Here is a 17,412-nt window from a genome sequence, read left to right as displayed (position 1 = left end):
TAGCTTTGGCAGAGCAGATAGATAGCTCCACGTTTTGCACGGTGAATGAGGATGCCCCCACTGGGATTACGAGGAGGTGCAGCAGCTCGCCAGACATTTCAATCGCATCCCCTGATCTCCTGAGTGACGTATCCTGGCAAGCCGTCATCTCTTTGGGGTCAGACCACCTCCCCATAATCCTCACCATCGACCGACCTCCCGACTTCATAACCTCTGAGCGCCAGACGTTCATCAATTACAAAAAGGCCAATTGGACTGGCTTCAGAGAGTATACCAATCGCTGCTTCAATGAACTGCCACCCCCCTCTGATGTGCTTGTGGCCGAGAGGAAATTCCGAGAAATCATCAACGCAGCAGCCGCTCGCTTTATACCAGCCGGTCGAATACCGCAAGTGCGACCCAATTTCCCGGCGCAAGCAGTGGTACTCGCAGACGAGCGTGATGGGATTCGTGCTATGGACCCCGCTAACCCCAGAATCAGCGAGCTGAATCTGGAAATAAACAGGGTAGTCAACGAACATAAGCGGAATTTGTGGCTGGAACACTTGGAGCAATGTAACTTAGGCACCGGTGCAGGCAAATTGTGAGCCACTGTTAAGTCTCTCTTGAACCCCGGTAGACGGGACGACAGGACCTCAGTCACTTTTGGCGAGTTAACCGTGACTGATCCGAAGAGATGCGCCAGATTGTTCAACCGTCAATTTATTGTGCATCCCGAGAGAGACAGGGCAAGGAGGAGAGCCATTCGCCGTATTCGTGGTCTCCGAGCCGATGAACAGCCATCACAATTTACCGTGGGCGAAGTTACGAATGTCATCCGTGGCGCCAAACCTTCCAAGGCGTTGGGCCCCGACGGAATCTCTACATTGATGCTGAAGAATCTGGATTTACCTGGAGTTGAGTACCTTACCACTGTCCTTAACCTGTCATTGAACACTCTTATAGTTCCCGATGTCTGGAAAATGGGCAGAGTGATCCCGCTACTGAAGCCTGGTAAAGACCCGAGTTTGGGGGAGTCGTACAGACCAATCTCCCTTCTCTCACCAGTGGCTAAGATGCTTGAGGCATTACTCCTCCCGAGCCTCGTAGGAGAATTTCCATTCGCCGAGCATCAACACGGATTTCGGAGACTGCACAGCACAACAACAGCTTTGCATGCCATCATCACACACATTTGCCGTGTCTTCAATCAACCCAGGCCATGTGATAGGACGGTCCTCGTGGCACTGGACCTATCGAAGGCATTCGACACGGTCAGCCATGCCAAATTATTTGAGGACATCGCCAACACGTCCCTCCAGCCAGGCCTGAAACGTTGGGTCGCGAATTATCTGTGTGGCCGCCAGTCATTTGTGGAATTTAGGGATAAGAAGTCAAAACACCGTAGAGTGAAACAGGGAGTTCCCCAAGGTGGGGTGATATCTCCGGCTCTGTTTAACCTCTACCTATCCTCCATCCCACCTCCTCTAGACGGCATAGAGATCGTATCATATGCGGACGACTGTACGATCATGGCATCAGGCCCCCCACCCATTGATGACATCTGCGATAGGTTGAACGTCTACCTCAACGAGCTTGCCTCATATTTCGCTGCAAGAAATCTGAAGATACCCGCCACCAAATCTTCAGCCACACTGTTCACTACAAATACGCGTGAGGTGAATTCTGCGCTGACTGTGATGGTCGATGGAGATATCAAGTGTCCCAAAATACTTGGCGTCACATTTGACAGCTCCTACACTTTCTCCCCACATGCCACAGCAATCTGCAATAAAGTCAAAAGTAGAAACAAGGTCCTCAAGTCACTCGCTGGCAGCACTTGGGGTGCAGACAAAGAAACCTTGTTGACCACGTACAAAGCAATTGGCCGGTCTGTGGTAAGTTATGCAGCGCCAGTGTGGTCACGTCAACTTTGTGACACGCAGTGGAATAATATTCAGATCTGTCAGAATGCCGCCCTCCGAACTGCGACGGGCTGTCTCCTTAGTTCTCATGTGGACCACCTCCATCAGGAGACAAAGATCCTACCAGTGCGAAGACATCACTACATGCTGTCTAAGCAATACCTTTTGGGCTGTTATCGCAGAAATCATCCAAATCATCATCTTGTGGATAGATACCCACCGCCTAGAAGCCTTAAGGTTGATCTACACGATCTAGAGCGTGAGGTCCAGCGCTACAAGAGAGAACCTCTAAATAAAGCGGCATATCAAGCGGGTCTGAACAACATTCATGCAGACACGGTAGCAGACGCGTTAATTGGCTACCGGGTGAATGTAGTCCTTGGAGAACGACCGCCACCCATTGCACTCGAAGAAATCGACCTCCCCCGGCAAACCAGAGTGGTTCTGGCTCAATAACGTTCCGGCAGATGCAGCCGCCTCAATTCCCACAGAGCAAGGATTGATGCCGACGTGCAAGATGTATGTCCCGATTGTAACCAGGGACCGCACGATACACGTCACCTGTTTAAATACCCGGCCAGACCCACTCGACTCAGACCCAGATCCCTGTGGACGCACCTCATCTTAGTCGCAGAGTTCCTGGGTCTTGACACTCAGCAGAATCAAGCAGACGAAAAATAGAACACAATAAACTGCCACAACAACAACAACATCTAGATTCGGCTTAGAGAGATATACTCTACGACACGAAGATCATTTTCACTCCGAATGCAGAAAAACCTTGCCATACGAAGGCGAAAGATTTACGTTCTATTAGTCAGTCATCCTTTATGCTGAAGGCTCTTGAGAGGGTGATAGAAACATACCTTAGAATCAAGCAGACGAAAGATAGTACACAATAAACTGCTACATCAACAACATAAGTTTTTATCTTATTTCTTTTCAAGAAATTCTCTGGGCCCATAACCTATTAAAATTTACGCCAAGAATCGTTTTGTATAAAATCTTTCATTTTGAAAAAAATGCCTGAAGTAACAGAAGCACACAAACATGCTTCAAATTGAATGTAAAGGGTGATTTTTTTGAGGTTAGGATTTTCATGCATTAGTATTTGACAGATCACGTGGGATTTCAGACATGGTGTCAAAGAGAAAGATGCTCAGTATGCTTTGACATTTCATCATGAATAGACTTACTAACGAGCAACGCTTGCAAATCATTGAATTTTATTACCAAAATCAGTGTTCGGTTCGAAATGTGTTCATTCACCGTAACGTTGCGTCCAACAGCATCTTTGAAAAAATACGGTCCAATGATTCCACCAGCGTACAAACCACACCAAACAGTGCATTTTTCGGGATGCATGGGCAGTTCTTGAACGGCTTCTGGTTGCTCTTCACTCCAAATGCGGCAATTTTGCTTATTTACGTAGCCATTCAACCAGAAATGAGCCTCATCGCTGAACAAAATTTGTCAAAATTTGAACACATTTCGAACCGAACACTGATTTTGGTAATAAAATTCAATGATTTGCAAGCGTTGCTCGTTAGTAAGTCTATTCATGATGAAATGTCAAAGCATACTGAGCATCTTTCTCTTTGACACCATGTCTGAAATCCCACGTGATCTGTCAAATACTTATGCATGAAAATCCTAACCTCAAAAAAATCACCCTTTAGAAACAAAGAGCAAATAATAAAAAATAATTTCAAGGTAAATACAATTGAAAAAACATAGACAAGTAATTTTATAAAATCGGTGCGGCAAGTGATAGCATGTGTAGGGCATGCCTTAAAGGTGATGAGACGTTGGAACACTTCCTATGTGATTGCCCGGCTTTCGGGGCTAACAGACACCGGTATTTACGTGGGGACACACAACAAAACATGAACCAACATAGGGGCGTGTCATGGAAAACTATTAAGGACTTTGTAAGTAGCACGGAATTCCGAACTTAGATTTTCTTTTTCGAGGTTATTTTTCCTATATATTCCTATACTCTCCACTATATTGGATGCAAAGCATGTATACCTCCCTTGGCTCTAGCAGGTCCTTCGGGGTATATACGAATCCTAGGCAAGCTGTGAATACAGCAGTTAGATGTATCATCAAGTAGTCCGGCTACTTCTGTAAGTATTCCATCAAGTCCTAAGAATTTATGCATATGTTTGGTTTGCATTTAATAGGTGATTAAGGTATATTAATACCAACGGCCATCTTTATCGAAAGTCGCTTCCATATTTGCCAAAGAGAACACCTTAAACCAATGTCGATTGAATTATATTTATTAATTTAAAAAAACAAGGCTGCTGGCGTTAAGAACTCCAGATTTCAATTTTTATGAGGCTGCTTCTTAATTTCATTTCCTTCTCTGTTTCCCAGAACTATTGGCCTAAGCCTTACTAACTTTTATGCATTGATGGCCTCATTAAATCGTATGGTGCTGCATCCTCTTAAAAAAGCATGAAACCAAAATTCCAATGTATACTAGCGATTCTAAGATTCCGCGATAGATGCCACCAAGCTGGCCTGCCAGCAAGCTTGGCCATTAATTGGGTCACAACAACCAACCGGCGGTATGTATACGTTGTATAGCTCTATTTCGACAGTACCGGACTTGACTGTTAACCCCATCAGGAATGATAAATAAGCTTGCCGAAATGGTATAACAAGTTAAAAAGGTACTTTTTGTGATCAAAAGATACCACCTTTTACACTTTATGGCCGTAATTTCCTCTCATAACTTAAAACAATTTGTTTAAAGACATCACAATAGGGAAAATTCCTTTAAAGAACAGAGGGAATACTTCCCTCGTGTGTATGAGTGCAGTCTGATTCAAATTTTCAATTCATTGATAAGGGATGTCTTATTATGGCTGAATCTAAACTCGAACTAAGGGTTGTCTTTTATATTTCGGGATTGGACAACCCTTGTGTTGTCATCCGCCAACTGACAGCTCTATCCTAAAGCTTGACATTTTTGAGATAATACGTACTCAGAACATTTTGACATACGAGCGCTATTTGTGTTGTGTACAGTAACTTAAAAGATTCATCTCACCCAAAAAATGGAATTAAATTGTGAACATTTTTGATGGTTTGGTGAATTCAAAGACGACGTAGTTCACTCCAAGACGATTTTCGTGAAGGTAGTCCAAAAACAGTTGTTGTTTCAAAAACCATTGACGCTATTTCACGGGAATTGACTGTCAAATGATCGCCAAATTTTTTCGAAAAAACTGGACATGTCGCAATAGTACTACTAGAACAACGCAGAACAGTCAATTCTGAGTTTTACACAAGCATTTGTTTGCCAGTTGTCTTCCAAGAAATAGGGAAAATCAACCGTCGAAGACGGATCACTCTTTACCACGACAATGCGAGCCCTCACACATCGGCTCAAACAAATGCTTTTTAAAGCACTCATTGAGCCGAGCAGTTGATGCGTTCAGAACGCATGTTTTGGAGATATCTCAATCAGAGTGGTGAAAGTGCTGTGACAATTGGTTCAAACGCATGCAAAAATGTGTAGGTCTTAAAATGGAATATTTTGAAAAATAACAAGTAAAAGCGTGCTAAGTTCGGCCGGGCCGAATCTTATTAACCCTCCACCATGGGTCGCATTTGTTGAGTTCTTTTCCCGGCATCTTTTCTTAGGCAAAACAGGATATAAGAAAAGATTTGCTCTGCCATTAGAGCGATATCAAGATATGGTCCGGTTTGGACCACAATTAAATTATATGATGCAGACTTGTGTAAAATGTCAGTCAATTCGAATAAGAATTGCGCCCTTTGGGGGCTCAAGAAGTAAAAAGAGAGATCGATTTATATGGGAGCTGTATCGGGCTATAGACCGATTCAGACCATAATAAACACGTATGTGTTTATTATGGTCTGCCGTACAATTTCATTCAAATCGGATTAGAATTGGGCCCTCTAGAGGCTCAAGAAGTCAAGACCCAAGATCGGTTTATATGGCAGCTATATCAGGTTATGGACTGATTTAAACCATACTTGGCACAATTGTTGATATCATAACAAAACACGTCGTGCAAAATTTCATTTCAATCGGATAAGAATTGCGCACTCTAGAGGCTCAAGACCCAAGTCAAGTCAAGACCCAAGATCGGTTTATATGGTAGCTATATCAAAACATAGACCGATATGGCCCATTTACAATACCAACCGACCTACACTAATAAGAAGTATTTGTGCAAAATTTCAAGCGGCTAGCTTTACTCCTTCGGAAGTTAGCGTGCTCTCGATGGACAGACGGACGGACATGGCTAGATCGACATGAAATGTCTAGACGATCAAGAATATATATACTTTATGGGGTCTCAGATGAATATTTCGAGTAGTTACAAACAGAATGACGAATATAGTATACCCCCATCCTATGGTTCTGGGTATAAAAAACGATTTTCTATGATTAATATTTGTTTTTGTCCTCTAATCCCAAAATATAAAAGGCAGCCCTTATATTTGGATACAGATCCTATATAGATCGAAAATTAGGAAGTTTTACCCCTTGAAGGCACATAGAGTGTATTTTTCATTAGATTAGTTTTATATAATTCGAATTTATATTCAAATACATGTAATGAAAATTGGCTAATCTCGAAAAAGTACCAAAAGACTCGCGGTACTTTTGATTTTTAAAAAGTATCAAAATTATCATCCCTGGTCCCCATACATTCCATGTAGGGGTCACTAGCGCTAGAACAAAGGGAAAAGGCTCTAAACTGCACGGAATGGTGTATAACGAAGGCCAACCGCCAACTCCATTCCGTATGCGACCCTTACGTAGCACATTGTATCCGTGACAACTGTACCGACTGTAGGTGTAAGTCAGCTTTGTCTCCTGGATCGCTAAAACCAATATGTTCGTCCGACTCAAAAAATCTACTAAAGTGTGATTTTTGAGTTGTTATCTTTTTGGCACCATCGTTTTAAACAGCTCACGCACGTTTCGTTTCACTGTCAAACATCTTCAGTTTGGTGTATAATATAACCATGAATTGCTTCAATTGACGCATTGGAAGACAACATTGAAGCATTTATTCGTGAGATACTAGCCGAAATGTTGGAAAGAGTATGCCAATGTTGATGTGTAAAGCCAGAATGTGAAGGTTTCAAGGGCCGTACATTGGTTCGTTTTCCATGGACTCCAAAAAAAAAAAACAGAATTAGTACATCAGAACCCCTGAATAATTTTTTATTCAAGTGTTGTATCATAGTGTAATTTAAGCAAGAAATTTTGTCGCCCGGCCTCTCACTGAGACTCTCCACTCGGTACCGCTGATTGAGCATTCCACAATCCGCATCTGTGTATGCGCGGTAGTCTTTAGCTGGGCCTCTAATGATAGCGATACTCCATTTGGATAACAACAATACGTCGGTTTAGAGTTGAAGGGGAAAGTGAATCGTAGAACACACCAGATAGTTATGACGATAGGCTCACTTTTTTGGTCTATTTTATATCATGAAATCCACTTCTCTGAGCTTACTGGTTGTAAAACACTAAGGGTATATTTTTAGAAAATGTTTTGAAAAAGTATATTAAAAAAAATGTATATACTACGTCAATATAAATGATATTTATAGTTAATATATATACACTTTTTCTAGTAAATCCAAATAATTTTTTTTGTTAATAGTAGAATGTAAGAGTAGATTTTTAATTTTTGAATGTATAAAAAGTTAAATAATATTTAATGTTGAAATCTTTTCTTTCTATTTCAGTTATAACATCCGTTCATCAGACGACATAAGTTCAGGTTATTCCAGTGCCGAACCTATTGCTGGTGGTTTGAGTCGTACGTCATCCATGACAAATGCTTCCAAAACTCGAGGAAAGGCAAAACGTTCTGAGGTAAATACCAATTCGCACTTATTATAATGCATAGTAACAATTCAACCGATATTCATAAAGGAAATGGTTTTTATAATATATGCCATACTAAACTTAATAGCATATTTAAAAATATGTAAACAAAAATACTAAGGTAATTAATTTATGTATATTAAGAATAGAGGTGTGCACCACGCGTGTGAGTCACGCATGAGTCGTGATTCGTGAGTGAAATCTAAATCCAAATCCAAATACGTGTCGTGATCACGACATTTATCGCGACTCACGTGAGAATCATGACTCACGAGAAGGTTAGGTTAAGAGAGAATGCGGATATTAATCCGCCCCATGCCAACATGGACATACACCTAAGCCCGTAATCGGCTTGTTTGTGCACTCTAAATAGAAATTCCGTGCTACTTACAAAATCCTCAATTGTTTTCAATACCACGCCCATAAGTTGGATCATGTTTGTTAGCCGCGAAACCCAGGCAATGTCATAGAAAATGCTCCAACGTCACAGCATCCGATTTTACATCAGTGGGCTCGTAATCCAATGTTCCGTTATGATACCGAAAACTATACTGACCTCCTTCTTACTTTCTTTAAGTAATAGCCTCACTTCACTCGTTTTTTATGCAAAAGCTGATGCCTCCCGGTCTCAGTGAGAGGCCTCAACAAGTCCTCCGTTGTCTCTGCTCTCACTCCCATGTCGTCTACTAACGTTTCAGTTTGGAAATCATTAACGCTATCGACCTGTTCGCGGAAAAGCTTACAGGAGGCACGTTGTGCTGCTCTGGTAATCTTGTTGTACTCCTTGAGCCGTGTGTAATACACATCCCAATAAACTTCCGCTTTTTTACGACGTGCTCTGTTGTAAAGTTGGCGGACCCCTTCCCAATGTTGCGAATCTCCCCGGTCATCCAGGGTTTTTCTTGGGCTGATTACCTTTCTCGAACAGGACTACTATCTTCGAAAGACGCCAGCAATGCAGTCGTAATCCTGTTGATATTGTCGTCAATGTCTTCTATGCTTGGACAATCTAAATTATCCTGGCCAAGTCTTACTCTGAGTAGCCTTCCGAATTTTGTCCAGTTGGTTTTCGACTTATTCCGGAAGATTATCGGATTCGGCGCTGGTCGTACTATTCCAAATCTAATGTAGCGTTGGTCGGAAAGGGAGTGCTCCATTGAGACTCTCCAATCTTGAATTTCATCGATTAGATTTTCCGAACATATTGTCACATCTAAAACATCCTCCTTATTCCTATTAACAAAAGTAGTGGTGTTACCAATATCATGTGTTATTAGGTCGTTAGTGTTCATGAATTCTGCCAGGGCTTGGCCCCGCTTATTCATGTTGGTACAACCCCACGAAATTTGGTGAGAGTTCGTATCGCATCCTATTAGTTCCTCATTTCCAGTATGTATTGATTTCCTCATCAGACGTTGCAGCACAACGTGGGTGACGGTGTCGGAGAGTCGGAAGGCAGATAAAATGATGCCAGGTAAGCTCCACTGTCTCCCTATCTCATCAGTGTTGCATCCAACGTTGACAACTCTGGGGAAAATACATAATTTAAGTTTTTATGACTAATAACACAGGTCCTCGCCCGAGTACCAGAGTTATCATGGAATTATTAGTAGTTGATATGTTTCAGTCCAAAAACGTTGTTCCGGGTCGTCCATGGCTACTGAATTGAGGCAATATGAATTTTGCTTTTAGTGATTTTCTCCATCAGAGCGTGTGACGCAGTCTCCCTTCTGTGGAGGTTTACCAATCATTGGTCCTCCATTAGATGTGCATCTTGGGAGCGGGTGATGATCTCATCGTCTGCTCCCTGTTATTTAAACTGCATTGAGTTTCCTAGTGCCAAGCCAAGGGGCACACGGCGACCGCCATGGTGGACCCCAGAGCTGGTTGGTCTAAGGAAGAGCTGGGGAAATCTTTTCAATATAGCGAAGACCAAAAGGGCACCGCACGATTATGACGGTTATAGTGCTGCTCTTAGCCCAACACAATACAAGAGCGAGCTCAGAAAGGCTTTGAAGAAATCCTGGGTGGAATTAAATAATAAAGCCGCTATGTCTTATGACATGTCACTTTTTGTATTTACATGTAATTGAAAATGCCTTTCAAATTTTTCAATTTACATTCGGTTCATCATTTTTGCTATTACACCTGTATGTTATTTTCGTATGACATACATAACTCAAAAAATTTTAGCAAAATCTGAAAATCTATGGGTAATAATTGTTAAAGTTGTGAGAAAGATAGTTAAATCATAAATTTGTGAAATTAGTTTGATTTGGGGTTGCTTTCATTCGACTGACAACAAAAACAGCTGAGTTCTTTTTTGTCAGAAGGAATAGAGCACGCTCTAATTGAAAAAAATTACATGTGCTATTTTAGAAAGTGATTTTCATATGTTGGTTTCGTTTGTATCACACGACATGTACAACTCAACATGTGCTTAATTTGACATGTTATAAGACAGCCACATGCCGTGTTATAAAGATTTAAGGAAGATCTCATCCTCAAGACCTATCGCGGTGGGGTATATTCATAAGTCAGAGAATGTATGGACAATGTCTAGTGCGGAAACACTAGAACTACTCGTTGATACACATATCTAGAGAAATACTTCAACGGACAACGGAAGCCAATAACGTCACTGGTATGCATTCGTTGGAGGTTATTGGGCAAATTGTGTCTGAGGCGAAAATCCTTTGGACGATAAGGAGTTTCGACTTCTTTAAATTGCTAGGCGCTGACGATGTATCAACGGTTGATTCATAAGCTGTCTCTGTTAGACTGGCTCCTTGGCTTAGGAAGATATACTCTGCTTGCATCAGGATGTCGTATGTACTTGTAGGATGGAATACCATAAAGGTCATTTTCATTCCAAAAGCAGGAAAACGTTACCACACGAAGGCGTAAGATTTTCGTCCTATTAGTCTGTCATCCTTTATGCTAAAGACTCTTGAGAGGTTGATTATTGGCGCAAAGATTCCTGAAGATCGTCAGTCTCGGCAGCAGCATGCAGATAGTCCACTGAAACAGCCCTTCACGACCTAGTCGCCCACATAGAGGGTTCTTTCGCTGTCAACGAATGCAAAATGTTAGAATTTCTTGACATTAAAGGTGCTTTCAAAAATGTAAAACCAGCTCAATTATGTATAAGCCTGAGTTTCTAGGCATCAAAACTACCTTAAGAAAGTGTTGGGTCAGCAGAGGAACACCTCATAAACAATATATTATTGTCTCTGGAAAAAAGGTGTAAAAGTGGTCGTGTTTGCCAGCACTCTTAGAGATATACTTCAGGAAGCTCTATGTGACACCGCAAAGTGGTCTAGGCGTAAATCCGTGCAAGGCAGAAGTAGTTCTTTTCAGCAGAAGATAGAAGTTACCTACAGTTGCATCTGTCTCCTTGGGAGGAGAGAATGTTCCATTTACAAAAAGCGCTAAAATAGCTGGGTGTTTTGCTGAACAGCAAATTGAACTTCAAATCCAACGTTTTGGAAAATGCAAGAAATGCAACTCTTGCCCTTTACACCTGCAAGAGAGCCGTTGGCAAAAGTTGGGGGTTTATACCGCGTGTCATGCACTGGGTATATACTGCAGTTGTCATACCTATAATGCTATATGGTGTTGATTTGGTGTATGCTGTGACGGATGGGTACAAAGGAGTCTGTGAGCAGTCCAAAATTATGTGGCCTAATCTAGACTGGAAGAGATCTACCGCTTTGCTGTCACTGGCTAGAATAAATGTCTCAGTCATTGTATCCGTCGTGACAGGTCTGATCGAAAAACATGTTGACAGACTGAAGGTTGCTAGTTACGACTTTTGCCGAAGCTGTGAGGACGTCAAGGAAGAAGAGACTATAGAACGTCTGCTGTGTGTGTGTCCCGCACTGGCAGTCAGAAGGAGTTTCACCTTAGACTCTCATTTCTTTGTGAACTAGTCTGATTTACCGAATATGATCATTCGCAAGTGTTGGGCTTTTTAAAGCGATCTGGATGATTCAACGGTAGGAACTAGTAGTCATCTTCCTTTTCCTGTTCCTGTAGTATCAAAATGGACGAACCTAACCTAACCTATCTATCCCAGATCCATCTATTCCATCGTCGGGTCCCAGATCGTTGGGCTGCGTTAATTCTCTCGTCCCTGATTTGCTAGTATAAGGATCTTTGCGCATCCTAGTATTCAAAATATTGAGAGTCGGTTTTTTTTCGTCATCAGCCCCTGTTCGTTGATGGTTCAATATGAATATATTTTCCGTTTTAAGACTTTCATCGCCGCCCCTACGCTTGATGAAGACCGTCGCCTTTGTGAGCTGGTGGTTGTCCATCTTTCTCACAAGGGTGAGCTTTGCGCCAGGGAGTTTGGATACTTCCAACGACCTTTTTGACGGTATCAATACATTCCGCCAACGCAAAACGCAGCGTAATGATGTTATCTCTATACTCGCAGCTCATCATTTGTATGGGTGGATCCTCCACAGAGTTCCACACATGTTCGAACACATTCTCCACTTGGGATCGATGATCTGGTGGAATCCTATCGGATGCACTGCCGATATCGATGACTAACCCTTCTCAGCAACCATCTTCCCCTTCTGTGACGGTTGTGGCGTTCTTTTGAAAGTCACAGTCCACCACGAAGCCGTGCGCGCTTCCTTCGTTCCTGTTCCGACTTTGTATTGCTCGCAGGACACTGTCTGGAGTCTCCATTGCGAGAGGGTTGGCGTAGTCTTTCGATGGTACCAGAAAACGGGGAGCTTTTTCCTTCTTCAGCATTTTTGCAGTGTTGTTATGTTCTTGGGGAGACCTTTCCAGCTTCCGTAGAAGTGCCTGGAATGTCAGTTCTATCCCTTCCTGCACCCTGCACTTTCGCCCGATTGTGCTGCCGGTGCGTACTTCTTTCCTTCGTCGTGCCCCGGATTGCCTTTTCGGTGCTCTTGGGAGCTTAGCAAAGCCCTCCAACACTTTTGCGCTCATCCCATTGTCCTCATCTCTCAATTCGGGTGCGATGACTGTTTCATTGACACTGAAACACCTGAAACACCACCTTCACTTCCTCATTTGTTAGTGTGACGACTGGTTGGCGCTTGAAGCATTGCTATCGACTACAGGTGCCAAGGCACCCACACCTGTAGGAGCGGCGGACAACTTGCTACAGTCGGATGCCACCACCGCAGCTGTTGAGTCTTCGGAGTCCATTTTGAGCATACTCCTGTCCGCAAATCTGTAACTGATAACGAAACCGATAAATAACTGATAAATTTGTCGACAAAAAAATCGTTTACACTAACGATTGTTATTCACCCTTATTATGTATGTCGTAGTCGAATTTCGAGAGCAGTCGTAGTCGAACTCGAATTTACATTTCGTTGGTTACATAATACCAAAAAAATGACGTGAGTGTTTTTGTAATAGACGTATCCTACATATTTTAATAAATTCTGAACTACCCAGTGATAAAAACATCAGCTGATTGAAAATATTTGAGTTACAATTGCCGGCTTTTTAAACGTTTCGTAATAAAAAGTAAAAAAGTAAAATAAAAATGCTAAGTGTTGCAAATTTTTCATCTTCTGACGAAGAAGACGAAACCAATGCTTATAATCTTATTTGTTATCGCAGGCAGATAAGAATTCAGTCAAACATATTTTTGCGAGACAGTTGCATTATTCTCCAGAAATGGCCGCGAAGATTACCGCAGTTTGTGCAGCTTTACATAATATATGCATCCACTATAAACTCGATCATAGTGAATTTGAAATCCCTTTAGAAAATCAAAATTCAGATGAAGATTATAATGAAAATAATGGCGACATGACAGCAACAAGTATAAGATTAAATATCATGAACACAATGAATGTATAAAAAAATTAGTTTTATTGAACACAAAATATAAAAAATAACACAAAAGGTATCCTATACCCATGGCAATTAGGAACTTAACAGCAAAATAAAAAATGGCACTATGCATAAAAACACACAAATCATAAGAATTCTTGAATTCTGGCTTTTTCTATCTCAATTTTTTGTTGTTTGAGGGTTATTTCTTCCGTTCTCAATTTCAACATGTTGGTCCTATAGTTTTCTTTATTTCTAATTTGTTCTTTGTATAGCCTAAGTTTTTCCTTTTCCATTTTCAATCGTTCTTCTTGAACTTTATAATTTTTGCGACTATACCTCTCGATTTCCGACAAACTCTTTTTTACTTCTTCATATAAACTTGTCTGAATTTTAAGCTGTTGATTTAGAAGTACATTTTTGTCCACAGTTCGTTGCTTCCTTTTTCGAGTGGAAGTATCGTCCTCCAAAATTTCTTGAATCAGGTTTACCGGCGAGCTTTGAACACCGATGGATGGGCATTCTGGACTTACAATAGAATTGATTTGCAGTAGTCCTGCTACTGCCTCCTCCAAAGGTGTCAACAACTTCTGGTTGAAAATGCCAGTTGCACGGCTTTCCATCTTATTGTGCACGATTTTCTTCTTAACGCTGCTCTTCATATCTGCCCATACCTTCATCCAACCTTCAGCCTCACGTGTGGGAGGGCCTAAACTATTCAGCTTCCTTTGCAAATTATTCCACTGCTCTTTAATGGACAACTTGTCTGTGTTTTTATGGTATCCTTTAGCTATATTTGGGTTTTGACACATAAAATCCACAAGAGCTTCAAATTGTTTTGGTGTCGTTTTCTTTATCCTTTAAATATGTATAGTTGAATAATTTTAGGTAAACAATGCACAAATGTTTGATACTAAGACTTACGTTTTGCTGTTATTCATTTTTCTAATTATTTTTATTCAGTTTTTGTAATTTTTAATCTTGTCACTTGAAAAATTCTCTACGACTGTTTCCGTCGAATTTCTCGTTAAAAAACGGCATACATAATACCAAAAAATGTAATTGATTTTAAACGTAGTCGCATTTCAGGCGAAAAACGACATATGTAATACCATTCACAATAAACGACAGGAATTCGTTGTGACTACGACATACATAATAGAGGTGATTCTCTAATTCCTAGTTAAAAGAAATCATTTTTTCTTTCTTTTTGTAAAGGAATCGACAAAAATAATAAATGATACTTCTCATAGCTTGAAATTCTTTTTTTTATTAATTTAAAAACATTACAAATCTAAATAAAATGTACACAATTGTTTAGGAAAAGTGTTATCAATACCAATTTATTCGTATAAAACTTTTGCGGACATTTTTTCATGTTACGAAAGCACGCAACCCAGTTTTTTTGATTGATTGCATGCACATGTATCCGAAATGTTTGTTGCTCTTTCTTAAGCCATTGTAAACAATTACCTTTATTTATTTTGTTATAATAAACACCAAATAATTGTTCGTCCTTTAGTTGACGATTCGTTAGCGAAACCGCAGATTTTAATGATGTCGATTATCGTTAAAAGTGGCTGCTAAACACCAAATTCGTTAACTTTTCTTTTTGAGTTTTTGTGAGTGGTGACTGAAGCGTTATTAATGCGTGAACGGTTGTTCGAAGTGAAGAGACGAACACTAAATCCGGATTTATGGCCTTTTCGAGATTTAAGTGCTAAATCCTGTGCTTTTTTGCAGGGTTTACCATACAAAAATAAATGCCTTTTTTGCAGGATTTATTTTTATCCCAAACAAACTCGAGTTCATGGCTGAATAATCGATAAAAGTAAAGGGTGATTTTTTTGAGATTAGGATTTTCATGCATTAGTATTTGACAGATCACGTGGGATTTCAGACATGGTGTCAAAGAGAAAGATGCTCAGTATGCTTTGACATTTCATCATGAATAGACTTACTAACGAGCAACGCTTGCAAATCATTGAATTTTATTACCAAAATCAGTGTTCGGTTCGAAATGTGTTCATTCACCGTAACGTTGCGTCCAACAGCATCTTTGAAAAAATACGGTCCAATGATTCCACCAGCGTACAAACCACACCAAACAGTGCATTTTTCGGGATGCATGGGCAGTTCTTGAACGGCTTCTGGTTGCTCTTCACTCCAAATGCGGCAATTTTGCTTATTTACGTAGCCATTCAACCAGAAATGAGCCTCATCGCTGAACAAAATTTGAACACATTTCGAACCGAACACTGATTTTGGTAATAAAATTCAATGATTTGCAAGCGTTGCTCGTTAGTAAGTCTATTCATGATGAAATGTCAAAGCATACTGAGCATCTTTCTCTTTGACACCATGTCTGAAATCCCACGTGATCTATCAAATACTAATGCATGAAAATCCTAACCTCAAAAAAATCACCCTTTACAAAAATATGAAACTGTTTTCCAGAATTGTGTATGGTTGTGTGTGATATGGACATTCATGTATAATCATGCACGCTTGTGTATGCCACTTAAATCCCCAAAAACGCAGTATAAACAGACAGGATTTGTTTTTGGATTTAGTTTAAGGCAGATCATAAAAAGATTCGAAATGCGTCCGCGCACTTTATTTGATTTTTCATACAAAATTTTAAGCAGAGTGATCCATTTTTTTGAATAAGCAAAAATCTAAAATTGCAAATTTTTTGCCCATGAACATTCCACTAAGAAACAGGGGCAAACGTCTCATATATCAATGAGTGCAGTCCGATTCAAGTGTAAGCTTAATGATAAGGGTCCGAACGGCGTGTCGCAGTGCGACACCTTTGGAAAAAAGTTTTACATGGCATAGTACCTCACAAATGTTGCCAGCATTAGGAGAGGAAAACCACCGCTAAAAATGTTCAATATTCGAACCCAGGCGAACATGCTAACCTCTGCGTTGCGCTCGCCTCCAAGCAAAAAACTAAGACAAGCGAAAAAGACCCCAAGCAAAGCTGTCAAAAATTAATTAATCGTTATTTAAATGGGCGAACGTGAGTATATATATATATATATATATATATATATATATATATATATAAAGCAGTATATATATATAAAGCAGTATATATATATAAAGCAGTATATATATATAAAGCATTTTTTAGAAATTTTGTTGGAAGAGATCATTTTCATTTATGGAATATTACTGTAAAGATACTACCTGATCCATCCATTGGTATACATTTTGGCTGAGCTAGCTCGCATTTTTTGTTATTGCTCTACTAATGTGCACATGACTGACATGGCCTTTTGCATTTAAATTTAAAGAAAAAAGGTTATGGAAAGTATACATTCAGCGGTGAAGGGCAAGAAAGGCCCCCTTTCAAAAATGTTGGATTTGAAGTTCAATTTCCTGTTCAGCAAAACACCTGGGTATTTTGCGCTTTCTGTAAATAGAACATTCTTTCCACCCAAGGAGACAAGTTCCACTGTAGCGACTTGTATCTCCTTCTGAAAAGAACTACTTCTGTCTTGCACGGATTTATACCTAGACCACTTCCAGTAGCCCATTTTGCTGTTGCACGTAGAGCTTCTTGAAGTAATCTATTAGATTGCTGGGAAACTTTCCCCTAACCAATTGTCACTTCATCAGCATGACAAGTCAATAATATATTGTTAATGGCTATATTCCAAAGTAGAGGAGACAGAACACCTCCTTGAGGTGTTCCTCTGCTGACCCATCTTTTTAGATCCAGAAATCCCAAGCTTGCCGTAATGCGCCTTTTAGTAAGTAAGTTATTAATAAACTTTCTTACGG

General features: G+C 40.5%; 1 protein-coding gene across 2 annotated transcripts in view; it reads left to right on the top strand.

Annotated features, from left to right (window-relative positions):
- Positions 1-17,412, top strand: part of LOC106095087 (receptor expression-enhancing protein 4) — a 52,931-nt gene that overhangs the window by 21,139 nt on the left and 14,380 nt on the right. For both annotated transcript variants that reach the window (XM_059370244.1, XM_059370243.1), the window contains exon 6: positions 7,650-7,779. In XM_059370244.1, the coding sequence (XP_059226227.1) occupies positions 7,650-7,779 (130 nt within the window). The remainder of the gene's footprint in view (positions 1-7,649; positions 7,780-17,412) is intronic.

The sequence above is a fragment of the Stomoxys calcitrans genome, chromosome 5 (genome assembly GCF_963082655.1).
Source record: "Stomoxys calcitrans chromosome 5, idStoCalc2.1, whole genome shotgun sequence".
NCBI lineage: Eukaryota > Metazoa > Arthropoda > Insecta > Diptera > Muscidae > Stomoxys > Stomoxys calcitrans.
Note: the sequence above shows the minus strand (reverse complement) of the source record. Positions and strands in the feature narration are given on the sequence as shown.